General features: G+C 46.4%; 6 protein-coding genes and 2 non-coding genes across 11 annotated transcripts; 4 read left to right on the forward strand and 4 right to left on the reverse strand.

Moving 5' to 3' along the window:
* The first annotated feature begins 2,237 nt into the window (after positions 1-2,237).
* On the forward strand, positions 2,238-2,310 carry TRNAV-UAC. Its single transcript has one exon. It is a non-coding gene; the product is annotated as a tRNA-Val (tRNA).
* A 2,251-nt stretch (positions 2,311-4,561) lies between these two features.
* Positions 4,562-5,434, reverse strand: LOC114489533 (histone H2A type 1-J). The gene has a single exon (XM_028503506.2). It carries the CDS (start codon positions 5,147-5,149, stop codon positions 4,763-4,765), a length of 387 nt encoding a protein of 128 aa, XP_028359307.1. The 5' UTR covers positions 5,150-5,434; the 3' UTR covers positions 4,562-4,762.
* A 3-nt stretch (positions 5,435-5,437) lies between these two features.
* Positions 5,438-5,903, forward strand: LOC114489539 (histone H2B type 1-K). The gene has a single exon (XM_028503514.2). It carries the CDS (start codon positions 5,470-5,472, stop codon positions 5,848-5,850), a length of 381 nt encoding a protein of 126 aa, XP_028359315.1. The 5' UTR covers positions 5,438-5,469; the 3' UTR covers positions 5,851-5,903.
* A 1,723-nt stretch (positions 5,904-7,626) lies between these two features.
* On the reverse strand, positions 7,627-8,100 carry LOC114489527 (histone H4). Its single transcript, XM_028503497.2, has one exon. It carries the CDS (start codon positions 8,064-8,066, stop codon positions 7,755-7,757), a length of 312 nt encoding a protein of 103 aa, XP_028359298.2. The 5' UTR covers positions 8,067-8,100; the 3' UTR covers positions 7,627-7,754.
* Positions 8,101-11,948: 3,848 nt separating this feature from the next.
* On the reverse strand, positions 11,949-12,425 carry LOC114489530 (histone H2A type 1). The gene has a single exon (XM_028503502.2). The coding sequence runs from the start codon at positions 12,423-12,425 to the stop codon at positions 12,033-12,035; it is 393 nt and encodes a 130-aa protein (XP_028359303.1). The 3' UTR covers positions 11,949-12,032.
* Positions 12,426-12,668: 243 nt separating this feature from the next.
* LOC114489537 (histone H2B type 1-K) lies at positions 12,669-13,162 on the forward strand. The gene has a single exon (XM_028503512.2). The coding sequence runs from the start codon at positions 12,727-12,729 to the stop codon at positions 13,105-13,107; it is 381 nt and encodes a 126-aa protein (XP_028359313.1). The 5' UTR covers positions 12,669-12,726; the 3' UTR covers positions 13,108-13,162.
* A 3,927-nt stretch (positions 13,163-17,089) lies between these two features.
* Positions 17,090-17,171, reverse strand: TRNAS-GCU. The gene has a single exon. It is a non-coding gene; the product is annotated as a tRNA-Ser (tRNA).
* A 4,479-nt stretch (positions 17,172-21,650) lies between these two features.
* On the forward strand, positions 21,651-27,840 carry LOC114489526 (transmembrane protein 225B-like). Of its 4 annotated transcripts, none has more exons than XM_036015676.1 (6): positions 21,651-21,771; positions 24,595-24,726; positions 25,284-25,497; positions 25,827-25,970; positions 26,220-26,357; positions 26,747-27,840. In XM_036015676.1, exons 2-6 carry the CDS (start codon positions 24,682-24,684, stop codon positions 26,887-26,889), a joined length of 684 nt encoding a protein of 227 aa, XP_035871569.1. In that variant the 5' UTR covers positions 21,651-21,771; positions 24,595-24,681; the 3' UTR covers positions 26,890-27,840. The 4 variants fall into 4 exon arrangements, with proteins under 4 accessions (XP_035871569.1, XP_035871570.1, XP_028359297.1 ...); XM_028503496.2 differs by lacking the exon at positions 21,651-21,771 and adding an exon at positions 22,355-22,834; XM_036015675.1 differs by lacking the exon at positions 21,651-21,771 and adding an exon at positions 22,355-22,562.
* Positions 27,841-27,877: the final 37 nt, after the last annotated feature.

Genomic DNA, 27,877 nt, shown 5'->3' on the forward strand with positions numbered 1-27,877 from the left:
ATATACAGTCCCGTGGTTAATTGCGGGACTTGTCTTTTTCCTCCCCTATGATTTGTACTTCGAGGTTATGCTTAAAGGGTCTTTCTCTGCAACTCAGTTATAAATTTTCTTTCAAAAATGTATAGATTTCCCTTTCACATTTGAAACATTGATCAACCTGGATATCTAGACAAGTGTACGATTCTTATATGACAATCTGTTGGACTCAGGTTTTCTGGTGCCCCAAATTTTGGTTTAGTAAGGGTGCCCAGGGTGCACGGGTGCTCATGTAGCACACCACACTTCTTTATCGTAGCCTCCTCACAGCCCATATGATTATGTGTTGAATAAAATGCGTTTCTGTTCAAGTTCTTGTAAGCCTGGGACAGTGTTTCAGGGATCTGTGAAGTCAAGCCTAGGCTCCCCAAACTGTAAATAGTACTTTGGTTCTTACAAGAAAAGTACATGAGATAAGAGTTGTTCTATGTTGCTCCGACAAGTGAGTGGCAACACTTTGAACTTAAAGTTTATAATTATATCTGCATGGATTTGATCCTTGCTTGATCTTATCTTCTAATTCATCTTTTTCAATAAGAACTGTAGACCACTCTCACTGGTGCCAGAAAACCCGTGAGTTTCTGTTTTGCAGTCAGGCTATTTGATTATTTTTCTCTCTTTGATAATCCTGCACCTTACCGAAGCCTGGGAAAAAATGCTAGTAAGCAGTATTTCATAGGTGCGTGGCTGACTCTTTCCACCACGATCCTAGCTCACCATCGATTCGGTATAATCACCCTCAGTCTATCTTTCAGTGTCTAAGTCTACTGTAATTTGATTCTAAGGAATGAAATTGAGAAGGCCTTGGACAACACAAAGGAGATGTTAGGATCAGTGACCCCCAGACAACCTCTTTAGCCTGCTGGCCTCACCAGCAACTTGGCTATGGAAAGGCTCCCAACACTCACAAAGGCTCTGGAGGGCAGAGCCCAGAGTTTGCAGGAGACTTGTCAAACGAATGCTGTGTCACTCTCCAAGGATGGAAAGTGGGAGCGAGACTGTCTAAGGGAGGGAAAACTCTTCCTCCACTCTCTTAGGGTCTTTCTCTGGGCCTAAGAATTAAAAAGATATGACATAGATTAATAGGAGAAAAACATAGACATTTTACTAAATAATTTTTACATGCACACAAGAGCCTGCACAAAAAAGTGAAGCCTCTGAGAACCAACACTTACACACCAGGCTGGACAAACACGAACACTTGGCAAGACAAAGGGGCTGGGGCTGGGGCAGTTAGTCGAAAAGTGACTAGGAAGATGAGGGTTAGTTTAATAAGTGTTTTTTGTTTGTTTGTTTGTTTTTTGGTCCAGATTTCTCTGAGTCTCAACTTCCTGTTTCTGGTGATAAGAATGTTTCTTCCTCCTGGTGTAGAAACATACTTTTCACATGGGAATTTTATCTCCTGCTTTTAGAAAGGAAAATAAGGGCCAGAATGCCCTCCCCCGTTTTTGCATCTGTTGTTTTCAAGTGCCTTTAATTCAAAGTAATCAATATGTCAGAAGCATATGTATTTGGGGGTGGCATCCTCTGACCTCCTCCAATGCAAAACATTTGCCTCTCATTTCAAGCACAGATATCCTAAGCATAACTCAGTGAGCAGTCCCCAGCAGCCGGTTCTGACCCAGTTGTAAGTAAAGGGAGGGAGGTCATGGGGGCAGTGCTCTTCCGTTTATAAAGATTCATTTATCCAGCACCTGTTGATTTTGACAGATGGTGCAGACCCCACAGTGTAAGGTGCGTGCCTACAGGGTTCTACCACGGTCACTGCTCTGTCTGCAGCACCTCGACAGGTACTGGGCATGTGGTGTGGTGGACGCTCAAAATAAATAATCTTGGAATAAATGGAGAGACATAGAAGTGTTCCAAGGGTGAAGAACGTGGTTTTAGATAATCTTTTCCCTCTTAAATATAAAACGTGACACCATTAAAGTCCTAGAAGAGAATGTAGGTAGGAAAATCTCAGATATTTCACGCAGAAACTTTTTTACTGACTTGTCTCCTAGAGCAAGGGACATAAAGGAAGGATAATCTTTTCCCGTGTGTTTACAATGACTACTTGCTAGGAAAATGCACGGGAATTGTAATTTAACACCAAAAAGACAAAGACAAAAACAAAAACCACATATTCCAAAATTACCTTCGAATCAAATAAAAACATTTTCTACATGCTTACTCAGAAAAAGTGGGCTCTTTGTACTTGTGGTTCCATGGTGCAGCGGTTAGCACGTCTGCTTTACACGCAGAAGGTCCTGGGTTCAATCCCCAGTGGAACCAATGCTAGGTAGGTTTTCTCTCCTTCCCCTCCCGAAGGCAAAGAGAAGGGGTATTTTGCTATCCACTGCCACACACTCTGGCTCGCCTCGAGCGTCTGCTTATCTCTAAAAATACTGCTGTTATTTCTGCTTCTCCGGACTCCGTGAGAGTTACAGGAAAACAGGTTTTAGGTGAGCCTGAGCTGGAGACACCGCTGAGAGGCCCATCCTCTCACTTCAAAAGTGCCAAGTCCACAGGAATTCCTAAAATCCGGAAACTGGGGGGAGGAGGGAGGACCCTCAGCGGAGAAATGTGTGGGTGGGACCGATCAGGGGCTGCAGACCAGCATGGCCTTCTAGAAACTCCAACTCCAGCCCCCACCTATCAGGGAGGAGACTTCAGGGCTATTCTCCTAAAATCAGGAAACAGGCCTCTGGCCTTGAGAGTGTGGTGGTATTTGTTGCCCTTGATGGTTGCGGTTCCTCAGTAAAAGCAAGAGAAACCTATGAAAACCGTACACAGTGCGTCCTCTCCAACCTCACTTCTATTCACAACAAACTCAGGAAGAACCAACAAGAGTCAGCATTTCTCTCTGCTCTCATCAACGTCGCTTGCGCTTGTCCTCCCAAGGGACAGTGCCTTTCCAGTCCTGTCCACAGGCGTTTCTGTTCCCGGGCCTCACACTTCAAGACTAAGAAGTCCGGTTGTGCAGGAAGCTCCCAGACCAATCAATATTCGTGCACTCACGGAAAAGGTCCAATTTAGTTTCATAACCAACCCCCCCCTCCTCCCCCCGCTCAGTTTACAGCAGCCATGCTAGTGAAGTTCACCCAGAGCTGCACAGTGTCAGGAGCTGGTTCCTCAGAGTCCAGACAGACAGGTACCCATCCTCACACATGCAAAATGGAGTAGAAATAGCATACAGAACAGGGGAAATCGAGGCAGATGTGATACAGTGAAGGACATGATACAGTGAAGAGGACTAGGAAGCAGTCTTAAAACTGGGCGGCTGGAGGAATGTCCTCCAAGACATTTCAGCTCAGTTACAAAACCTCTTCAGTCTCCTCTGTGTGAGTTTTAGAATTTACATCAAGTAGACAGGTGGGGAAGGATGAGCCTAATTTAGCCCTAAGGGAAGGCTTTGAGAAATCGAAGATGTCATCATGCTGAAACTTTTAATAAGCTGCTCACAATATGAGAAAGGAGACAGAAGACAGTAGTTTTTGAGCTCCCACAAACCACAAGTCCAGGGCAGGTGTGCCATTTGTGCATCTCAGAGTGTGGCGCTGTGGAGAAGTAGGCCCGTGGAAGCTCCTCTGAGGACTTCCTTGTCTCCAGCCACCTCCCCTTGTCAGGTCAACTCTCCTCCACACCCACCTGGCCCGGTCCACTAGCCCCTTTGTAACTACTGTGCAAACGGTAGGGGTTAGAGATAGGAGCTGTTCCTCTGAGCCACGATTTCCCCCCAAGGGTTCCTCCAATTTTTCTGCAGATTATCAGTCTACAGTTTCTGAGCACTTGCCTGGCCACAATACTTGGAAGTGCCTGACTCATGGTCAGTTCATGGTCAGTTGGCTGGGAAAGGTGGCACAGGAAACCTGGACCTGCATTTGAAGTCATTTTCTCGTGTTCAAAAGGAAGTTTTCTACTTTTGTTTTTATTACCTCAAATTCTTCTTCAGGACTCCTAGTCAATGCCAAATGGAGCTGAGCAGAGTTACAAAGAGGAGCATTTAAGAGAAAGAGAAAAACAAACACACACACACCACGAGCACTGTCTTTGGCAGGCTTAAGGGGGTGGTAAGGCAGCACGACTAGATGTGCCTTTGTCTTTCTTGGTTCTGAGTAGATTGCAAATCCCTTCAACTTCGGAGGGGTTTTGCAGTCTGCACTGCAGTTGAAATACGTGGGAAGGTGCACGCACAACCTCAAGCTCCTGCCTTCCACTCAGCTTCCAACCAAGGTTGCCATGGCCCCAACACAGTACTAACCACCACAGTATCAGCGTGCCGCCAGGTCTACCTACCTCGGTCCTCTCTCTACTCACTTCCCAGTTTATCTCCACTTACTGTCAACCGAAAATAGCCCCACTGTGCTCTGTAGCTCAATCCGTTATTGTCTTCAGCGCGCATCCATCACCTGACAGCACAGGTCTACAGGTCTCCTCCACACCGCCTGCCATGGAGGCTGTTCTCTAGCATGCATTCCCTTTTGCAACCTGAACTGCTGTGTGGTCCGGAAAGAAACATACATACTCCAAAAGAATAAGATCACGAATTTACCAACACAAGTGTGTAACTTCTGATGTGCTAAATCAATAAACCAAAACCTAATTCTCCTTGGAATTAAATCCTAAGTAAAGTGGAAGTGACTGCTAAGAGAATATGGCAAGTTGTGTGTACCAGCTCCCTGTGACAGTGTGAGTGGCTCTGAAAAGAGCCTTTGTTTCCCAGAGTTCTTAACCTGGTTCCTCCTTACTTGGTCTTGTGGTGGCTCTCGGTCTTCTTGGGCAGCAGCACGGCCTGGATGTTGGGCAGCACGCCGCCCTGCGCGATGGTCACCTTGCCCAGCAGCTTGTTGAGCTCCTCGTCGTTGCGGATGGCCAGCTGCAGGTGGCGCGGGATGATGCGCGTCTTCTTGTTGTCGCGCGCCGCGTTGCCCGCCAGCTCCAGGATCTCGGCCGTCAGGTACTCCAGCACGGCCGCCAGGTACACGGGCGCGCCGGCGCCGACCCGCTCGGCGTAGTTGCCCTTGCGCAGCAGGCGGTGCACGCGGCCCACGGGGAACTGCAGCCCGGCCCGCGAGGAACGAGACTTCGCCTTGGCGCGCGCCTTGCCGCCCTGCTTCCCGCGTCCAGACATTCTCAACTGGAAACTCTCTTCACTATCAGTATAAAAGTAAACCTACAGGGACCGCATATTTTATAAAGGAACTTGGGAGCGAAAATGCAGCTGTGTTATTGGTCAAGTTTTCAACTTCATCTTGACCAGTGAAAACATACACTTGGGATTCTTGCGTTCTGATTGGACTAAAGGAAATTTTTACGTTCAGATTAGCCACCAATCAGACAAAGTATTTTATCACCTTATTTGCATGTCAAGTTGTACATATGGAGGACGGGCACGTCATACTCCACTATCACTTTGCTGTGTTCTACTGTTGGTCTTCAGTTTTCTCGACCATGCCTGAGCCAGCCAAGTCCGCGCCCGCCCCGAAGAAGGGCTCCAAGAAGGCCGTGACCAAGGCCCAGAAGAAGGACGGCAAGAAGCGCAAGCGCAGCCGCAAGGAGAGCTACTCGGTGTACGTGTACAAGGTGCTCAAGCAGGTGCACCCCGACACGGGCATCTCGTCCAAGGCCATGGGCATCATGAACTCGTTCGTGAACGACATCTTCGAGCGCATCGCGGGCGAGGCGTCGCGCCTGGCGCACTACAACAAGCGCTCGACCATCACGTCGCGGGAGATCCAGACGGCCGTGCGCCTGCTGCTGCCCGGGGAGCTGGCCAAGCACGCCGTGTCCGAGGGCACTAAGGCCGTCACCAAGTACACCAGCGCCAAGTAAGTGCCTTTTATTAGGCACTTTCTAACCCAAAGGCTCTTTTCAGAGCCACTCAGTTGTTAATATTAGAGCTGTAGGTACGTACTTAAAATCAGGGGGAAAAGTGTAAGTCAAGTGCATAAGTGTTCCATAAGTAGAGACATAGGAATATTTTAATTTAGATAAAGGATTTTAAGGGAAGTGGTGGTATATGTTCAGGAGTACGTATCTGAAATTGCAAAAAGTGTGAACTGCTAGCACCAGTCAGGACACTTGTGAACTCAACACAGAAACTGCCAGCTAATGCTGTTGAGAAGAGGCACAAAGATGTAACCATACTTGAGTGTTGACTTCACTAGCATGTTGTGTACTCCTGACATTAAAGCATTTAGTATACTACCTAAAGCCAAAAATAGAAACCTCATGAGATCAAGACTTCAGGTCTCTCAATATGTTAGTGCAGTTGGTCAACAATGTAAAGAAAGGGAGCTACTTTAAAATGGTGCTGCCGTGTCGGAGGAACTTCCTTGCACGTCTTATACCTGAAACCTTGGAGAGTTAAAACGGGAAAGTACTTGGACTGGGCCTAGTGCAACATTGTGCCAGAGAACACCACCGGACAAATCAACACCATTCCTTTGTTCAGACCCCTCACCCTGACATACATTTAAAGCAGCCGTCCTGAACCTTTTTGGCACCGAGGACTGGTTTCAGGAAGAAAATTTCCCAGGACCGGAGGGGGACGGTTGGAGCTCAGGCGGTCATGTGAGCAATGGGGAACGAGATGAAGCTTCTCTCTCTCACCTGCATCTGTGCGGCCCGGTACCGGTCCCTGGCTGGAAGGCTGGGGACCCCTGATTTAAAGGACCAATGAGACCTTTGTGAGGGGCAGGACAGTCTAGACCCCAGGCCTCTGACACGTGGGTTAGTCAGGCTCCAGACAGTTCCAACCCAGAGCCAGAAACAGGGAGGGGGACAGGCGAAGGTCACAAAGGGCCCATCCTCACCGCCAACAATCCTGGTCCGGGTCACTGAATATTGTCCCCGCCCACATTTCCAGCACAGGAGTTAACCTAGTAAACTCCACGAAAGAATTAACATGGGTAATTAACATTACCCATGTATTGGCAACCATTGTTTGCCCGGGATCACACTTCCGTTTTTTCGATGAAAACTTGGCCTGAAAAGGGCCTTTGGTTTTCTGTAAAAACAAGTTTCTAGGTTCAATTCTGACTTCACAAAAACATTTTATAACCATATTGTGTTGTTTAAATGGTCAATAATAAAAAGCTAAATAAAAGCTTGATTCAAGGTAGGCAGACTTAAGAGGAAGAAACTGGGGAGGAAGGGTCCGAGAGCCGGTGACCGGGGCAGGAAGCTCCCTTTCACGGCCTCGGGGCTCAAAGGAGTTAGAACACCGGCCCCTTCGTCTAGTAGACAGTGACCGTAATTTACAAACTGGGGGCCTCGGGCGTAGGGAGGGGCTGGCCTGAGACTGGAAAACAGCAACTCCCTTAGTTACATGTAAACACAAAACCGGTTTAGGGGCAGAGAGGAAAAATTATCCTTTGGTAAACCTGGGCAAACACTTACCGAATTGAAGCCCGGCGTTTTGTTCTACGTCGCGTTTTAACAGGCTGGGTCTCTAGGCGGCCGGGAAACAACTGCCGTCTATGGATCTGTTCAGTAACTTACTGAGACCCCCAAGTAGCAAAACTTAAGGATTCGTTGCCGTTCCCACGAGACTCGGGGCAAACGCAACCCGTGGTTCCTTACAATCCCGTTTGCCCCACCTTTTGGAGTTTACTTTGTTACCCCAGCCTCGTCATCCCGCAAACCAAGAAAGCAGCGCAAAGCTCTTCCCGAGGAGTGGGCGGCCCTGAAAAGGACCTTTGATGGAAAACGAGATTATGGTGATAAAATGTGACTTAACCCCCGAAGCCGTAGAGGGTGCGGCCCTGGCGCTTGAGCGCGTAGACCACGTCCATGGCCGTGACCGTCTTGCGCTTGGCGTGCTCCGTGTAGGTGACGGCGTCCCGGATCACGTTCTCCAGGAACACCTTGAGCACCCCGCGGGTCTCCTCGTAGATGAGGCCGGAGATGCGCTTGACGCCGCCGCGGCGGGCCAGGCGACGGATGGCGGGCTTGGTGATGCCCTGGATGTTGTCGCGCAGCACCTTGCGGTGGCGCTTGGCGCCGCCTTTGCCGAGCCCCTTCCCGCCTTTGCCACGACCAGACATTCTGAAAGAGCCAAGAGCTACTAATGCCCCAAGAGCGTCAGCAACTCCTTCTTATAGGGAACCCTGGCGGACCAGAGTGAAAACCTAAAGAGCTGTGGCAGGAAGTTGTTCTTGGTGGCAGGAAGGGGCCTAAAAGCAGAAAACTTACTACAGTAGGGTCCTTTCTTTTCTGTTTCTTTTCAATAATTTTGAATCCTCAACACGCTACCTGTTTTTCTCCCTCTTATTTAATGTGCTTTGTGCTTCATTCAAATTAAACAACGAAACCTTAACATTGTACAGGATACACACAAACAGTGAAGGAAATATTGTGTTTTTATCTCTGCATATATACATGTAATTTCTTTATACAAAGTTTGCATGGAGCCACAACTTTGGAACTTTTCTTTCCTTAATATATAGGAGAGATATACTCCATATAATGACTGCACAGGGATTGACCAAGAAGGAATAATAAAGCAGAAAATATTAAGATCTAGATATATTATTAAATTCTGTTCCACCAAAGGTACCAATTTTTATTTTCCACAGCAGCTCCTAGTGTGTCTTACTAATAATGAGTAGATCCACTTCAAAACTAATTCCAACAATCCAGATACAGAGAATTAACTTAAAAAAAAAAACAACAACCAATCTGGTTAATCAGTACAACATCGAATATTTCCCTACTGATTTGAGGAACTTAATTTATCATACTGAATATTTCACACAATTAATTCTTGAGTTTTATTGTTATGTCTATTGCTGAAGTATTATAATTATTTCTAATGTGGAAAAATATTTTGGTATTTGACAGTGAATTCCCACCTCAGGGAATTCCAAATATTTCCAAATATTCCTATTATCACTAGTCTTTTTTTAAAAATTAAAAATAATTGTATGCACTTACAACAAATAAATTCTCTTAGTAAATTTATCGGTTGGTTTGGGTAAACTTATCTTTGCAATACTATGTCCTGGTAACTTGAAAAGGAATACTACCAATCCATGCATATCTCAGTAGACTATTTTCCAGATAATATATCTGAAAACATTAAAAAAACTTGCAACAAGAGCAATTAATTTTTTACTAGGGAATATATAGAAAATTCAAATGAGAAAAAAAAAAGCATACCTTTTTTACTATGTTTCTTCAACTTCAGTTAGCTGGAATACATTTCCAGACCCTTCTCTACCTTAAAAACCAGTAAATTTCCCACCATGCAGTAGCCTCCTTGCCTGTGTGAAACTAGTAATAAGATTAGCAATGGATGGATAAGTTTGTAAGATTCTCTAGTTTCTGAAATTAATAGCCAAAGAATTTATTCTTCTATAAACATTATTTTATAAAAATATGGTGCTATTCAGGCTGGTTTCTAATATACTAAAAATTAATATATCAAGATAAACAGTTACAATCAAGGTATTTTTCTTGTATCTTTACATTACTTCTTGGTTTAAAGGGACCAGAATACACCACCCTTAATTACACCTCTTTGGTGTAAGGATCACTTTGAGCTAATTATGAGAAACAATGAACAAGAAAAAGTCTTTGAAAAATGTGGACGTTCCTTTTTTGTCAAGGACATTTAGGCTTATAATGGAAATCTCCCTCCCTGTACCAGCAAGAGCATGCCAACTCTGAATCTCAAGGCTCACCAATGGAAAAGGTGTCTACTTAATCCGTACGACAAAACCTACCTTCTCCTAGGTAGCCTCTCCTAACTGTCCTGCCTCTGCCCACCCCACCCTGTCTTTTATCTTTAACTGGAAATGGCAAATAAGGTAGAAATGGCTTGGGTCACGTTGGGGAGTTCAGTCTTTGTTCCTGAGTATCTGTGACATATATATTGGTATACAAGTTGATAAAATTCTGGTTTTCTCTTACTTTGTCTTTATCACCGACTCTCACCCTAAAACTCAGAATAGCACAGGGAAAACGATTTGCTCCTCTTTTATTTTTTTTTTTAAGATTTTATTTATTTTTATTTTTAGAGAGAGAAGGGAGGGAGAGAGAGAGGGAGAGAGAAACATCAATGTGTGGTTGCTGGGGGTTATGGCCTGCAACCCAGGAATGTACCCTGGCTGGGAATCGAACCTGCGACACTTTGGTTCCCAGCCCGTGCTCAATCCACTGAGCTACGCCAGCCAGGGGTTTTCTCCTCTTTTACACGGCCCACATCAAATGTTACAGTAAACTTTATTAGTTACAATTGCAAAATACATCCTATACCTGCTCATTGTCTACTGCCACCAATGAAATCAAGCCACGTTTATCTCTCAAAGATCACTAGAGTGTATAATTTATATCCCTCTACAGTTTGTATTCACCACAGAGGCGGTTGCCTTAGTGAATTTTCAAAGAAACCTAAGTCAGGTTATGCCATTTCTCTCTTCAGAACTCATAGAATGGACATCTAGAACGATCTGGAAAACTCGGCATGACATATACAACCTTACAGGATCCTAAAGTTCCTTCTTATCTGACTCCTTATCTGTCTCTGAACTCACTTCCCACCCCTGCATTCTGAGCCCAGGAGACTGCTAGACATTCCGCATACATGACGATCTTGGGAGTCTGTATTATCTTCTTTGCTTAGAGCATCACCCAAAAGAGCAAATTAATTTACTACCTGGTTTTATTCAAATCTTTGCTCAAATACAGTCTAGTCAAATTGTTTCCAGAGTCCTGGTAATGGTTTGAAGAGTGCCCACTTACCCCCCACTCCTGTCTACCTGGATCCTCACATGCAACCTTATTTAGAAATGGGGTCTTTGCAGGTGTAACTATTAAGGATCTCGAGAGGAAAACATCTTGGATTTAGAACGGGCCCTGAATCTGAAGACAGCTGTCATCCTGTAAGAAGAGGAGAGGACAGGCTCACAGGCAAGGAGCTGTGACAGAGGTGGAGGTTGCAGGTGTGCTGCAGAGGCCAAGAAACGCTGAGACTTCAGGCAACCACCGCGGCTGTGAGTCACCTCCCCTCTTCTCCCTTAGAGGATCTAGAACAGGGGTGTCTAACTCCCGGCCCATGGGCTGCTTGTGGACCAGGGTGACTATGAATGTGGCCCAACACAAAATCATAAATTTACTTTAAGCCTTTTTTTCCTTATCAGTTTTCGTTAGTGTTTGTGTATTTAATGTGTAACCCAAGATAACTCTTCTTCTTCCAGTGTGGCCCAGAGACACCAAAAGGTTGGGCACCCCAGCCGTAGAATGAACGAGTCCCAGTAGCATCGTGATCCAGGACTTCTGGGCTCCAGAACTGCGAGGGGCAAGGGTTTCTGTTGTTTAGTACTGTCAGTTTGCAGTAAAGTGTCGCTGGGAGCTCCAGTAAATTACCTTAACGGTGACACAAAAGAAAACACCCCCAGCTCCCTGCTCTTCTAGCCCCTGGACCTGATGTCGTTTTCCTCAGAGTACTGATCACAACCTAAAACTTATTTTTTAAAAAAATTGAGGGGCCATTTCAGTGTCTGTCATCGTTATATATTGTCGCCAGCACTTTTTACTGTAAGAATTTATATTAGAATGAGAAGCAAAGATTTAATAAATCCATACAAGATTATAAATACATCATTTCTTCATACAACTTTTTCAATGTTTTGCTTTCAATGAGATGTGTTTCACCAATGCCTCATCTATCATTTTCTCACCCAATTGAAACAAATGTTAAACTGTACCAGGGAATACTTGAGCACTTCACTTTTAATCCTGAGGTATTTTACCCCGAGGGTCTGAAGTATCACATTACTCACTTGACACAGTAAGTGTCCGTTTTACTGTGATGATGACAGGTATTCAGCTTCCTAATGTATAATTAGTGTCTCCTTTCAAGGATGTTTATGTACTGACATGACAACTGTACTGTAAGTCCCTTTTAAGTAGTGGCTACAACACGATACAAGCAAGCTCTTTTAGTGGAAATGTGGGTGGCTCTGAAAAGAGCCTTTGGTTGAAGTTGAAAAAGATCCGAACCCTCCACTTCACTTGCCCTTGGCCTTGTGGTGGCTCTCGGTCTTCTTGGGCAGCAGCACGGCCTGGATGTTGGGCAGCACGCCGCCCTGAGCGATGGTCACCTTGCCCAGCAGCTTGTTGAGCTCCTCGTCGTTGCGGATGGCCAGCTGCAGGTGGCGCGGGATGATGCGCGTCTTCTTGTTGTCGCGCGCCGCGTTGCCCGCCAGCTCCAGGATCTCGGCCGTCAGGTACTCCAGCACGGCCGCCAGGTACACGGGCGCGCCGGCGCCGACCCGCTCGGCGTAGTTGCCCTTGCGCAGCAGGCGGTGCACGCGGCCCACGGGGAACTGCAGCCCGGCCCGCGACGAGCGCGTCTTGGCCTTGGCGCGCGCCTTGCCGCCCTGCTTCCCGCGCCCAGACATATTGAATAGAAAACCGCCTTCTGACTAGAGTGAATTAACAGAACTGGAGATGCCCTATTTATAGTCATTCCAGGGCTCGAAAGTGAATCTCTGTCATTGGCGAAAAGTTACAGTCTTTTCATTTAAACCAATAGGTCCTCGTTCTGAAATACGCTTATTTTGACTGGACAATATTCATGTGACGTTTCTGGAGTTACCGCCAGTCAGACGCGACTTTGCTCACGGCTTCCTTGAGAGGCTGGGCACCGAGAGGACACTCGCAGCCTTACGCTTGTTCTTCACTTTGGCGATTCTCGCGACCATGCCCGAGCCGGCCAAGTCCGCGCCCGCCCCGAAGAAGGGCTCCAAGAAGGCCGTGACCAAGGCCCAGAAGAAGGACGGCAAGAAGCGCAAGCGCAGCCGCAAGGAGAGCTACTCGGTGTACGTGTACAAGGTGCTCAAGCAGGTGCACCCCGACACGGGCATCTCGTCCAAGGCCATGGGCATCATGAACTCGTTCGTGAACGACATCTTCGAGCGCATCGCGGGCGAGGCGTCGCGCCTGGCGCACTACAACAAGCGCTCGACCATCACGTCGCGGGAGATCCAGACGGCCGTGCGCCTGCTGCTGCCCGGGGAGCTGGCCAAGCACGCCGTGTCCGAGGGCACCAAGGCCGTCACCAAGTACACCAGCGCCAAGTAGTGCCTGCTGCAGGTACCTCTTAATCCAAAGGCTCTTTTCAGAGCCACCTATGTTCTCAGAGAGAGCTGCTGCCGAGCTGGCCTCTGATGCTGCGCCTCGGGAGTCGTTTAGTGTGCGAAGTCGGGCAACAATCCTTTGAGAAGCGGCTCGGTGAAGGTAAGCTCGAAATCAACTAACCACAGAGCAGTTGCAAGGTCCTTTCAAATGTCTAGAACTCCTTTGTGTAGGAACTCCTTTAGCTTTCCATTACCATTTAGGAAGTTACATTTAAACGGGGCTCTGACACCCTTTCTCAAGGTTAAGGAAAGAACGGAAAATATTCAACTCTAAGCAAATTCAACTACGCCCGGGTCACCTAACGGGGATAGGGTTGGACCCAGCCGGGGCCGAGGTGCGCGGTCAGTTTGAATTCTCCCGGGCGGGCGCGCGCGCCTGCGCTCTGCGCCCACAGGGGCGCCGCCCTCCGGAAAGCCCCAACCGCGGGTGCTGGAGGGACCGGCTCGCAGCTTGATAAGCACGGCCTGGCAGTCGATCCTGCTTGTCATTTCCTTTTAATGTGTCGCATTCGGCAGTAGTTTTATTTCCTCTTGAATTTTTATGTTGGAGAAGAAGTTATTGAAGGATATAATTGCCAGACAGAAATGTCAGTTAATTAGGGATACTGCTTTCCCTTTGCCATATTTTCGTATGTTGAACATTGCAGGACAAAACACGAATACTTAGGGACCAATGAGGGCAGAAAAGCTTGAGAGCATTTATCCCAGAGTCCTCTGGAGTAAAAATCCATTTTCTATTTTAAAGTTCCTTTGGTTAGGGAAGGGTACTGAAGGACCAGAAGAATATATTTATGTTATCAAAAGCAACATTTGAAATGAAAAGCTAGAAAATAAATGGCAGATTTGGCTAGTCAAAGGATATGATTTTAACTTCTAGGGAAAAACCGCGGGCAAAAAGAGGTTCTACAGAAATTTACCTTACTGGGTGATCTGAACATAATTTCCTAATTGGTCACATTACGTTGGGTAGTCAGGCCCCAGGCCTGTAATCCTTTAGTAAACTAATTTTTGCCTTAATACTTGTCCATTGTTTCTATGCATATAGAAACACACCTTTAATACACCTTTGAAATGTCTCTTTTCAGGCTCCTCCTAAGGTAACCACCCTCAAGAGAACAAATAATCTTTCTTAAAAAGTGTATTTCACTGCTTATGCTGTTACAGTTGTCCTGACATCCCTTGTCCCCCTCCACCCAGCACCCCCACTCCCTCAGGCAATCTCCCCACTATTGTTCAAATCATCTTAACTAGCCTATAATCCAGTTCCTGCCTTGCGTTCTCCCACCCTCGAGTAATCTCATGTCGCCACCTTAATTTACAATGAGTAAAAAGAAACTGCGAAAATATATTTAAGATATAGCAACTAAGGTAGATCTAATGGAATCCTAATTCAGACAACATTATTGTAAATATCTGAGGCGTTTGAGAATTTTTTTAAAGGACTATACATATTGCATGATACAAATCATTTTTAAATTTTTTAAGGTGTGAAAAACTTGTATTTTGTTTAGGTCTGTGTATGTTAGGACATTAGTAGAAGTAGCCGTGGTTGAAATAACATGTTTGTGATTTTTTTGCACTCCCCCGCCCCGTCCTGCCCACAGTAGGCAGGGTAGTGAAACAATAAGTGAAATGGTGGTTGTTGAAGCTTGCGTGCTGGGCACTCGGAGATAGGTTATTCTGTGTGCGTAATCTCTGCCCCCAAAAAAGTTTTATGAAAAGGTCGGCCCAATTAACTAATTTATTTTCTCTTTTGTTTAACAAAGGGTGATACTGAGAAGAATCAAGTGTTGGCAGAAATTCCGAGACTAAACTACGGGAGTGAGAGAGGCCATCTGCACCTGGAGAAAATCCCAGCCACAGACCCCTCCCTCCTCGCCAGGAGGAGAGACGCTATCGCCATCTGGTGGCCCTTTGTGGGAATACAGCCAAAATTTGGCTTTGTGTTAGGTTAGGGTTTCTGTTAGGCAGTCTATTGCTAGGGTTTAATAATCGCACGTATAAAGAATACAATAAACCATCTTGTTCTCAACAGTTCTCAACCGCACAATTTCGCCAACGATCACAAGTAAACACTTTCATTAGTTTCCTGTGCATCCCTCTGGAATTTTTTTATTCCTTTTTTGTTTTGTCCCCTCTGGGATTTCTTCATATGAACACAAATACACATGTGGGTCCCCGTTACCTCTCTTAACTCACAGCCAATGGCCACGCGTTCCTCTCACAGTTCTGTCTCGCGCTTTTCTCATTAGTCAGCTCGGAACAGTTTCCTATTAGTGAGGAGAGTAGCTGAGAGTTCTTGGCAGGTGCACCCGAGCTAGTGATCCCGGGTGGGTAACCTGCTCCTACCGGGGACCCCACAATGGCTGCACCTCCCCTGAAAGGTGGTGCTCATCTGTGAGAGGAAGGGCCTACTGGGGGCTCTTTGAGGAGACCCCGGGGGCTGAACCGGTCTGGACAGCTGTGGGGAGCCGAATTCCTGCCCCCTTCCTGGAATGGGCACGCCATGCTCCATGAGGTGGGGCATCTGGGTCCTAACCCCAGGCACTCCCCTTGGCAGTGAGGTTTTCTCTGATTGCCATCTTATAATGAAGTTGCCCTCCCATTCCCTGTCCCTTTTCTTCACAATATGCTCTATATTTTACTGGGTCACTTGCTTAACTGTACTCCCCCTCCCCAGTAGAATGAGTCCACTGACACCTGGACTTTTCTCCTCCTTTCTTTCATCTTCTATTCCTTCTCCTCCTCCTTTTCTTCAAAAAATATCCCTGAATAAATAAGTGAAGTAATATTCCTTGGCTCCACTATTGCCAAGAGGGAGACTTCCAAAGAATTTTATTTACTTCGGTGGATGATCCCAAAGATCAAAGACAAATCGCCATCCATTCCCACCACTGAGTGCTCCATCTGGTTGAACTCCCAGTTTTCTCTCACCAACAAAAACCTTCAGTGTTGTTCAAACTCAGATTTCTTTTTTTTTTTCAATGTTTTTCATTAATGAGTATAGGCACACACATTTTTTTAATATATACCAAATAAGGCCATTGAAATACTGTGTCACTAGAAGAGATTTTTCTGCCTTTTGTAAATCTTGAACTCAGGACCCTTCCATTAGGGAAGACATGGCTGCCTAGTGGGCTCCGGGGGTGGCGGCTGACAGGACGCTACAAATCCCCACCCCCTACCGTGCTGCTTTCTGGATTTCCATTCCTCCCACGAGGGAAAAACACCGGCTCCTAAGCACTTCTCTCCATAAGAGCGGACGCAACTCCCTTTCTAATCCCCATGCTTAGAACGGCCAGCGCGCAGGAGTGGTATGTGGGCACTTGCTGCGCAGGAGGACCTTGTGGTCTCCTGTGTGGGTACAACTGAGTTCACCTTTGGCTAGTCTTGTTTTTCCTTTATTCCAATAATCGGAAACTCCCTTCCAAAATTCCAGTTTCTCTTTTCTATTCACGGTCTTGTTGATGCAAGAATATCCAAACCTGTAGAAAACTTTGTAAGTTTATTTCAGCTAAACAGAAGACATGTCTGGAAGCAAGGTTCCAACATACTGAGAAAATGCTCCAGGGAATGACAGTTTTCCAGGTTCTTTTGTGCATTCGGAATAAAGGAGGAAAGGAAGATGACAAGACGGTGAGCGCAAACAAGGTGCAGGACTGCTACCACAAACCTGTGCTTCCTGGAGAGTGCTTTTCCCTTTAAAAGAGGGGATAAGTGGGTTACTTCTGGTCTTTCAGAGATGTATTATCCTTTGTACAAGGACAGTGGGCCTGGGAGTGTGGGGCCAAGGAGATGCAGGAATCATCACAGAGGTAGGAAGCAGGAAAATGCACAAATCGTAGTGACCCGAGAGGGGTTAGCCTTCTCTGGGGCAAACACTCGGAAGGGACAATGGAGGTTGACACACCAAAAGCCCACGTGCTCGACGAGGGTGGGATTCGAACCCACGCGTGCAGAGCACAATGGATTAGCAGTCCATCGCCTTAACCACTCGGCCACCTCGTCCCTATGGCCCTGGGCCTTCCAGCATGCCATTCTTGAATTCATTCCTGGGAACCCACAGGCTGCTCGGACGGAGATGCTGGGACCTGTCCGGGGACATAGGTGTGTGGGGACCGCTTCCTTTCCTCCACATAATGGACAAAAACCAGAAGGGAAGCGGCCGGGACGCAATGGAATCACCTGTGCCTGGCCTTCGCTCTTTCCCAGCGTTCTGGTTCCCCCTGGGGGGCAACAGAGGTTCCGAGTCCCCTCCGCGGCCTCGGGGACCCGGAGCACCCCGACTCCTGACGCACGGTGAGTAAACCCGTTTGGAAACCTGACGCCAGGGTCCGCGGGGCAAAGCCTCTCGATGCTCCAGGGGGCGCACGGAGGGATCCTTCCCTGGTGGGTTTGCGTCCCGGGTCGCCTGCGTCCGAGGGACCGTGAGTTCTGAATACTTGGGTGCTTCTTGGGCGGTACCCAGGGGGAGGGTTGCCCAACTTCCCTTCCATTTTCCGACGGAAGAGGAGTCGGGATTAACTCTGATTAATCAGGCTGAGTCATAAATGCCTGGAACAAGAAGGTAACGTTTAAGGTGAATCTTGAAGAGTGTGTTTTCTGGAGGCAACAGGGAGGGCGGAGCCCCCAAAGATATATCTATAGCACCGCGTTAATTCTTGTGTATGGTGTGAGGGATGGATCTCATTTTATCTTTTTCAAAATAACTATGTAATTGATTCCAAAACCTTTGTTAAAGCCCTTTCTTCAATGATCTGAAATACTACTTTTATCACATACTAGATGTCTACACGCAGTTGTATCTAGTCCTTCCTAGGACATCAAGTCCTCATTCAGGCCGGTCCACCTGCCCGAATCATCGGATGCCCGAAGCATCCCCTCAACACAAACCTCAGCTGTCTGACTTGTCCTCCATCAGGTTCCAGGTGATGCCGCTCCTGGATGAGAGCCCCTAGTCTCCGTCCAGATACCTGCAAGCCTAGGGGTGAAGGTGTCAGACCCTCCCCAGTGCAAAGCGGCAGCCACTTCCAGTGTGATGCGGCCTCTCGAGTCCTCATAGAGAACAGGAAGAGGGCGCGGTCTCCTGCCCGCTCCGGAGAACTCTGTCTGAATGGTTACCGGCACTTAACCCAGCTGTAGGAAACCCTATGAGAGCCACTGCCTATACCTGCAACCTGTCCCCGCGGTCCTAACGCCACCCCCTTTTCACAACTGCAACACTCAATCCTGGGAGAAAGACTTTGGATCTGCCCAACCCTAGCTCAAGCATCTCCTTCTTTGTGAAACTGAGCAGAATGTACTTTCCCTCCAGTCTTCTAATTGCTTCGTGATAGTTAATCATTCCACTATAATAGTTAAGCATCCACTATAGGGTCAAATCCCTTCTATATCTGGATTCTGGACACATTCAAATGGAGGAATCAGGATCTTCTTTAAATGAGCCCTGACATAAAAGAAGACATAAAATCCATGACATAGTCAAACAATTCCTCTAGTGGAGTCTCGGGGGAAGGCAGGTGCTCACTCCCGACATGAAGGCCTCCACGTGTTAGTTTTCCACCCTCTTTTGGCTGAGAAATCCCTGAAATCTGTGACTACAACTCCCTTTGAAGTCTCCTCACATGAAAATAGACATTGCAATACTACAATTATGATTACATTTAATTATCATTAAGTGAGTTAATACATGTAAATCCTTTAGAGCAAAGGCCAGACCTTTCAAGAGTTACCTAACAACTTTTGAGTGAGTAGTAGCTGCTGCTGTTATTTTTCTGAGGATGAGAGGATGTTGTTCCTCGCACAGAGCCAGTGCTCAGGAAGTTCTCAGTGAGTGGCTCTGCAGACAGGTGGAAGCACTCTTCTGGTCCTAGAATGCCAAGTACCTGGGTAAGGGTCGTCCTGCTGCAGAAAGTGAGTGAGGAACTGGCCAGTGAGCACCTTCCACTCACAACCTGCCATACACCTCTCAAATGTCCTGATTGTGGTTTTATTAAATAACCTAGTCAAGATTAAGCAGAGAGTTCACCGACCCAGATGAGACTCCATGATTGATGGATGGCATTTTTAAAAACTGCATGTTTGTTCAATCACCAAGAAAATGACTTTAAAAATGAGGAGAGGTTTTCTTTTTAAAAAAATTATTTCAAAATTATAGTTTATATTCAATATTATGTTGTATTAGTTTCAGGTGTACAGCATAGTGATTGCCCTGATATTTCAAGTATCCACTGGGCACAATATAGAGTTATTACAATACTGTTGACTGTATTCCCTACGTGTACTTTACATCCCTAAAGGGGATGTAATTTTGTGACTACCAATTTGTAGTTCTTAATCTCTTCACCTTTTCCCAACCTTCCTCCCCTCTCTTGACAATTATCCATTTGTTCTCTGTACTATGAGTCTGTTTCTATTTTATTTTTCTCTTTAGATTCCACATATAAGAAAAATCAGATGGTATTTGTCTTTATCTGACTTATTTCACTTAGCATAATACCCTTCAGGTCCATCCATGGTGCCACAAATGGTAAGATTTCATTCTTTTTATGGCTGAGTAATATTCCCTTATTCACATATGTATCACATAGGTACTTTTTACCCACTCGTCTATTGATAGGCACTTGGGTTGTTCTATAGCTTGGCTATTATAAATAACACTGCAATAAAAATAGGGGTACATATATTCTTTTAAATTAGTGTTGGGAACTTCTCTGAATGTATACTCAGAAGTGGAATATCTGGGTCACAAGGCAGCTCCAGTTTTAATTTTTTGAGGAACCTCATATTCTTTTTCCACAGTGGCTGCACCAATTTACATTCCTACCAACAGTGCACAAGGGATTCCTTTTCTCCGCATCCTCGACAACACTTGTTTGTTGATTTATTGATGATAGTAATTCTGACAAGTGTGAGGTGATATTCCATTGTAGTTTTATTTTGAATTTCTCAGATGATTAGCAACCTTGAGCATCTTTTCATGTGCCTGCCAGAGATACACTTTACATTCAAAGGCACAAATATGGTAAAAATAAAATAATGGAAAAATACACCTTTCAAGGCATAATAACCACTAGAAACATGGATGGCTATGAGTATCAGACAAAATAGATTATAAGACCCCCAAAAAACCAAACCCACAACTAAAGGTTAAGAAGGGCATTTTTATAAGAACGAAAAGTTCATTAGGAAAATCTAACAATTATAATATATGCAGCTAACCACAGGGTCTGAAAAATATACAAAGCAAACATTTAGAGATTAAAAGAAGAAATAGGCAATTCAACAGTAATAAGTAGAGACTTCAGTACACCACTGTCAATAAATAATACAGCAATGAGATAGAAAACCAGCAAATATAAAGAAGACTTGAACAACATCAACCAACTTGACCTGACATCTATAGAACATTCCACCCATCCCAGTGGAAAAGATGTAACAGCAGAATACAAATTCTTTTCAAGAATACATGTATTGTTCTCTAGGATAGACTATATATTATGTAAAAGTCTTGATAAAAATAAGGAGATTAAAATACAAAAATATGATCATAATCTGATAATAAAATCAAATTAGAAGTCAACAATGAAGGAAATTGAAAGAATTAGCAATACATGGGTACTCATATAAAAGAAATTTGAAGAAAAATTTAAATAAATATTTTGGTTTTTTCTTTTAAAGGTATTTTTAACTGAGTAAAAAATCCCCATAATACATCAAAACTATGGCATTTCATTAGAGCAGTACTTACACGGAAACTTATATCTTTAAACACCTATATTAGAGAAGAAAGACCTCAAACGAATAACCTAAACTTTTATCTTAAAAACTAGAAAAAGATAAGCGAACTAAACCAAAACCCAGTACAAGAAAGGAATAAAGATTAAAGTAGAATCAATGAAATGGAAAACAGAGAAACAATAAAGAAAACCAATGAAATGAAGAGATAGGTCTTTTGAAAAGCCAGGAACATGAACAAAACTTTAGCTAGACTGAACAAGAAAAAAGAGATGATGAAAAATCAGGAAGGAAACAGAAAATCATTGCTGATCTTGCAGAAATTGAAAACATCATAGAGGAATACTATGGACGTCATGCTAACAAATTAGACAACTTAGATGAAAAATTTCCCAGAAGATGTAAATTATGGAAATGAACACAAGAAAAAAATACATATAATAATTTTTTTAAAGTCGGTAATTAATTTTTCAAAAAGAAAAATTAGCTCAGCCCAGGTAGTCCTACTAATGAAATACACATTTAAAGAGGAAGTAGAACAATTCTTCAGAAACTCTGAGTACACAGGAAAGCACCGGGGGACGGGATGCGCTCGCCGGTTGGAAAAAGATGCTGCGGGTGAGACTCGAACTCCTGATCTCGACATTATTCGCACACTTACTGCCGTATAGCGCGCACAGACCGATTGCACCACTGGAGCGCTCGCCTCCTCTTCCGGTCACTCATTACTGGGCCCACGCAGGAAAGTCCGGCGTCGGCGCGGGTGACATTGGTGCCAGTGTCCCGGCCATCCCGGAGCCCCGGGGCTGCGTCTCCCGCCTGAAGGCGGGCTGGGTCCAGCCGCGGACCCCACCGGCCACTCCTCCTGCACGTACAGTGGACGCTGTGCGCACGGGAAAGGGTGGGCACTTCCAGGGCGACCGGAAGACCCCCTTGGGGCGGAGCGGCGGGCCAGCCTCCTGGGCCTGCGCGACCCCGGAACGCTGTCGTCACGGGCTCCAGCGCCGGGGGGATCGGAAGTGGGCGACTCACTCGCGCACCAGCCGGCCGGACTGCTGGCTGCACTCCGCCCCCCGCCCCCGGAAGCTGAAGTGTCTGCGCTGTCAGGGGTTCTGGTTGCGAAGTGTGACCCTGGACCCGCGACAAAGTACTGCTGGAGACTGAGCGACAAAGAGAATAAAGGGTAGAATGGACGGGACCTCCGCAGTCCTTTCCGCAACGGCAGGAGGCGCCGAATTCCCTGAGGGCCGGGAAGAGGGACAAGGTCGCGTGTCTGTTCTCGGGACTCGGGCGAGGGTCAGCCCCTCCTCTACCTGCAGCCGGAGGGGGGAGGTGGGCGGGGGCAGGAAATGCTGTTCTGGGCAGGGCGCCCCTTCTGCGGGCTGGCCGCCGTCCGGACTCACAGGCATTCAAGGGCCGGCCAGCCCTTTCCCTCGCACCCTCTCTGTTGCTGGTTTCAATCTCATTCTTGTTCCTTCCCGCCAGCCCTGGAAGTTGTGTTTGAGACACCCGAATCCAACGGGCGGCAGGCGCCTTCGAGTCCAGTGTTTCTCATTCCTACCTGAGCATTAGAATAACCTGGGAGCTTTTTAAGAATAATAGCAAGTTTTTGAAAAGACACACCTCGAACCACCCTTGATGATTCTGACTTAATCGTTACAAGTGCGTGATTCCTTTTTTTCAGATAATAGTTACATGATAGAGAGAGAAAAACATCCCTGTGCGCACCTCGACTGGCGATTGAAGTTACGTGTTCTGTACCTGGATTCGAACCCTCATCCTCTTTAGGTACTGGATGAGGCTCCAACCAATTGAGCCACCCAGGCAGGGCTCTACGTCCATTTATACAAAGAACAGTTTTCTCAGTTTAAGGGGGCATGTGCCTTAAAGTGAATGTGGAATAACTAATTACATTTTTAATGTGTGGATTGAGAGTGACCAATGTTCACAGTGAAGAATTCGCTTGTAAATGCATTTATAGTTTCCCTTTGTTCCTTTTTTGACCTCCGCAGAAATCTATTTGCCCATCTACTTTGTTTTCCGGTTCAAAGCTCAGGAGAAAATATGGGGCTCCCACCAACCTTGAGCCTTAAACATATTGCCTTGAAATTTCTACTCTTCCTAAGTTTCCTGGCTGGGTTTCCATGTGCACACGATTGTAAAAAGTAATCTTTAGCCCTGACTGTTGTGGCTTAGTTGGTTGGGCATGGTACCACAAAGTGAAAGATTGCTGGTTTGATTCCCCATCAGGGCACATGCCTGGGTTATGGGTTCAGTCCCTGGTTGAGGTGTGTGCAAGTGGCAACCGGTTGGTGTTTCTCTCATTAATCAGACATTTCTCTCCCTCTCTTTATCCCTTCCTTTCCTCTGTATCTAAAAATAAATAAAATCTTTTTTTAAAAGCAATCTTTCCCTCGTTGAGTTACCTCTGATTTCCTGCCATAAATATTTCTTCTCTCTCTGGCCAATGGCATCACCATGGTAGCCACTTTCAACAGTACAACCAATCAACACATAAACACGTAACGCTGGCAATGCATTACTGTTGCCCACTCCAACACCCCAGTCAATCCTGGAAATAGTATATACCCAACACAAATGGTCAGTTGAAGGAAAGTGTGAGATAGGCCAGCACTTTGTTCCAAGGATGAGCCTTTTGTTTCTGGATCATTCATTCCACAAATATTTATGTAACACCTGCATTATGTCAGACAATATTGTAGGTGGTCAGAATACATTAGTGAGTAGAATACACAAAGTTCAATATTCCCAGTTTACATTTAAGAAACTTCTTTTTTTAAAGATTTTATTTATTTATTTTTAGGGAAGGGAGGGAGATAGAGAAACATCAATGTGCGGCTGCTGAGGGTTATGGCCTGCAACCCAGGCATGTACCCTGGCTGGGAATCGAACCTGCAACACTTTGGCTTGCAGGTTGTGCTCTATCCACTGAGCTACGCCAGCCAGAGCAGAAACTTCTAAATAGAGTTCTTAGCAACCTGCTGCTTTTTTTGTCTCATTTTTTAAAAATCCATTTTTAGAAAGGAAGGGAAGGAGAACGAGAGGGAGAGAATCATTGATGTGTGAGACATACATCAATTGGTTGCCTTTCACAGGTCCTCTGCTGGGGATCTGGTCCACAAGCCAGGCATGTACCTTGACTGGGAATCGAACTGTCAACCGTTAGGGTAGCAGGCCAGCACTCAGTCCACTGAATCACACCAGCCAGGGCTTTCTCATTATATTTATGCACTTATTCATTAATTCCTTCATCAACAAATATGCAGAGCATTCACCATCGGCCAACCAATATGCAAGATTGGGGTAAAAAGGCATTACATGACTTAACATCATTCTGGCCAAGGATGTGAAGGCTGTGGTATGCCCCACTGTACCCTTAACACAACTGGTCTTCCCAGTTCTGTGGTTATCCTGTGTTCTCTGTCAAGTGTCCTTCGGTCTCGTTCAGGAGTACAGCACTTCTGCGCGTTTGGTGTTAGAAGTTAGAGCTAAGGACACAAGCCACAACTTTTGAAGCACACATGTGCCAGGGAAAACAAAGGCATTGCTGGGTGAAGGGGCTGGGACATGACACGTTTTTAAAAACGGGCAACAGGGTGGGATCTCACATTTTTGTTGGGAGGCAGAGTTCACATACTTATGATGTCACTAAATGTTCCTGCCAATGGAACAGGAAGGAACCACAACATTCTACTGTTGAAGAGAAGGCCAGGATGGGCCTCCATGTAAGAAGGCGCTACAGAAAACAGGGGATCAAAAGATGGATGCTGAAACAGATAGGATCAAAAAAGAAATAAGACACAAGGTTAGCTGGGATCAAGAACAGTAGGAGGAGGGGTTTGAGGGGAAGGATGAGGAGGAGGTGTGCGGAGGCTGCAAGCATGTCCAAAATTTTACTTCTCTTGACTTCACCAAGGAATGTACTTGGAATATGCTATGATTTTCCGCCTTTCTGTTAACAGGTATTCACTGAGCTCCTCCCACGTGTAAAGACTGTGCTAAATGCGGCAGGAGATGAAGGAGTCGGGGCTCTTGTCTCCTAGGGGCGTCTAATCTAGGTGGTGGGACAGGACAAGGGGGAAAGCGTAGGAACCATGTAGGCCATGGATGATTGTGTGTGAGTAGTGTTTCAGACAAGATGCAAAGACCAAAGAGAAAGGTCTCCATCCTGGGGGGTAAGGGACCCAGGTCAGCCTGTGGACTGAAGGGTATTTGGTTAGAGGATGAGGAGGGAGAGCCTGCGAGCTGAGTATGAGAAAAGACAAGAGGACTGGGCTTATGTGGGTGGGTGTCTAAGAATGGGGAGAAGTCCCAAAGGAAGAGGGGGAAAGTAACACATTTACCATGTCCCCTTTTTTCTAGTCAGCACCCTTTTGTATGAAATGTGGGATAACTAGACCATATCGCATTGTCATCCTCACCTGCGCCTTCACGGGTTCTGCTCTTTTGTGGTGGGCCTTCAGCCTGCCCACCTGGGTGAAGATAGAAATCCCGGGCCCTTCCCAAGCCCTCTTCAGTGCTCTCTTCGCAATCTGCAGTGGCGAGGTCACGTGTTGGGTTCCTCTATCCAAATCAAGTAAGTTCTGGCCTGGAAAGGGAGGGCCCTGCTCCAACCCGGCCCCTTCCGAGAATTGCTGGCCTCCTTTTCTGCCCCAGCTCGCATGGACCAAGGAGTTATACTCCCCTCAGTAACACTGGCTCATTTCAGGATGAGCCAGGAGATCAGGCTGCTCCAGGGTTACCAGTCCCACCAGAATTGCTGTCCTAGGCCCATTGGTGACCCACCACTGGTTCCTTCCATGCAGCCTCCACACTGCTTCCTTAGTATTCTGTGGACTCAGACCTGGGAAGGAGGGGCCCTAGAGGGAGCTGCTGGCCTTTCTCCCCTCTCCCTCCCCAATTCAGACTGCTTCATATTTGGTCGAATTTTCATGATCAGCGCCCTTGTTCTCTCCTTCTTCCTGAACATCATACTCCTGGCCTTCCCTCATTCCCTTCCTGATACCTGGAAACAGTACTTTGTCTTCACGGTCACCTTCTTCATCATAGGTAAGCGATGGGAGGAAGAGGTTTCCCTCCATTGTCCTGGTTCTGGGCTAGGGTGACATTCCATTGGACACAGTTTCTCCTTACAAACTGTTCAAGCACTGCTACGGTGAATGATAAAGCAATGACAAGAGAAAGAAACAGAGTAGAAGAACCGAAATGACAACTCAAGTTCTTGGGAATTAGCCCAGAGGCCGTACACTAAACTAACCAGACTGGCCTTTGCCCGCCTACTTTTTCCCCGAGTGGCAGGTGTCTGCGTGTTCCTTGCGCTGCTGCTGCACTCTCTGCATATTTTGAAAGTCACTGACGTATTCAAGGAAGCGAAAATCACCTTTCTCTACCCGTCCTTCATCCTTTCATTCAGCATCGCACTGTTTTTCTTATCTGGTGAGTGTTCTGGGGGCTGGCTGAGTTCTTGGGGGAGGTCCTGAATCCAGAACAATCACACCCATGGGTTTCAACCATCTCCATGGAGCACTGTTCGTTTCTGGGGATGGGTTTGGCACAAAGACACCTCACTGGCTTGTCACAGCTCCTCCTGCTCTGTGTTAGAATTTTGCCTTCATAAGAAAGTAGAATGCATTTCTCCTGCACATTCAGTAAGAAGCACGTCTGAGAATTTGTAGAACAGTCTGTCGTAGGGAAAAGGGTGGGTGGGGCAGAGAAAAAGGGTGACTCCACACTCATGTGCTCAGCCTGTTTAAAAACCATGAATTTCTTACCAAACATCAAGTGTTGAGTCAGTTTTATCTTCAGCATCATCATTTTGTCCTCAGGAATTCTCTGCTTCTTCAGCTCCCACCACTGTTGGCTTCAGTGTGTGCTGCCGCAGCCCATCCAGGTGAAACCTGGCCAAACAGCCGGGGCCAATGGGAGCCCAGTGACAGTCGCAGAGGGGAAGCCAGGGGGCGACAGCTAGCCGAACCTCAGTGGAGAGGAGGCTAACAGCAGGAAGCATGTCCAGCCTGTAAACTCAAGACTTCACAGCTACACATGCTCTCTTGTTTACTTACCGTGTAAGACTGGGAAGGGTTGGCCTGTTCCTTACCATTGTTCACATGAGGATAAGGGTTCCAGGAACTTGGGTTTTCACAAGAGAGAAGTAGTTGGGGGTGGGGAGCAATGAGTCTGTTTTGAGTCTTGGGAATTCGGAATGCAAATCTCCTCACCTTGAACATGATGACCAAGGCCCGCCCCACCCTCTCACATGTATCTTGTAACCTGGAAGTCATTTTCTAACAGTAACAAAGCTCTTTCTCTGTCTGTGGAGGCTGAGTTTTGATGCAAATTCTCTGCCCTCTGAACTTTATGAATGGAATCTTTTCCCTGTCGTATCAGGTGTCAACCCCTCATCCAAACTACCTTAAACTATAACAAAGGTGACCCTACTGGACAAGCACAGGGGTTGTCCGTGGACTCACAGGACAACTTTGATAGACTGGGGGCTACACAAGATACTGGTCGGGGGGTGCTGACCCAGAGCTCCTTCCTCAGGATACTGCTCCTTTACTGTTCAGTGAAGGTGAGTGGAATTTCCTGCTCCAGAAATGCAAGCACTATTCTAAATTCCCCTCCTCATCACCCTCAAGAGCCATCAAAGCCTGTCCCTTCCATGTCAGGCAGACCTCTGCTCCCCTGTGGGAGCCCTCCTCACACCCACGGGCCAGCCAGGCCCTTGTCACCGCTGCCAGACTAGGGGGCTTCTCAGTGTGGCTCCTCTCCACGGCAGCCTGCCTCCGCCATCATGCCAACCCCAGCTGCTTGGGACGCAGAGCTGAGAACGCTCCCCTTAAAAATCCACTTGCCCTGTTCTTTTCTTCAGGATTAATTCCTTGTCTTGATAAATAAAGTTCTTTACAAGTTGACACCACCTACCTTTCCAAATGTTTTAATATTTTTTATTGTGA

The sequence above is a fragment of the Phyllostomus discolor genome, chromosome 14 (assembly GCF_004126475.2).
Source record: "Phyllostomus discolor isolate MPI-MPIP mPhyDis1 chromosome 14, mPhyDis1.pri.v3, whole genome shotgun sequence".
Classification (NCBI taxonomy): domain Eukaryota; kingdom Metazoa; phylum Chordata; class Mammalia; order Chiroptera; family Phyllostomidae; genus Phyllostomus; species Phyllostomus discolor.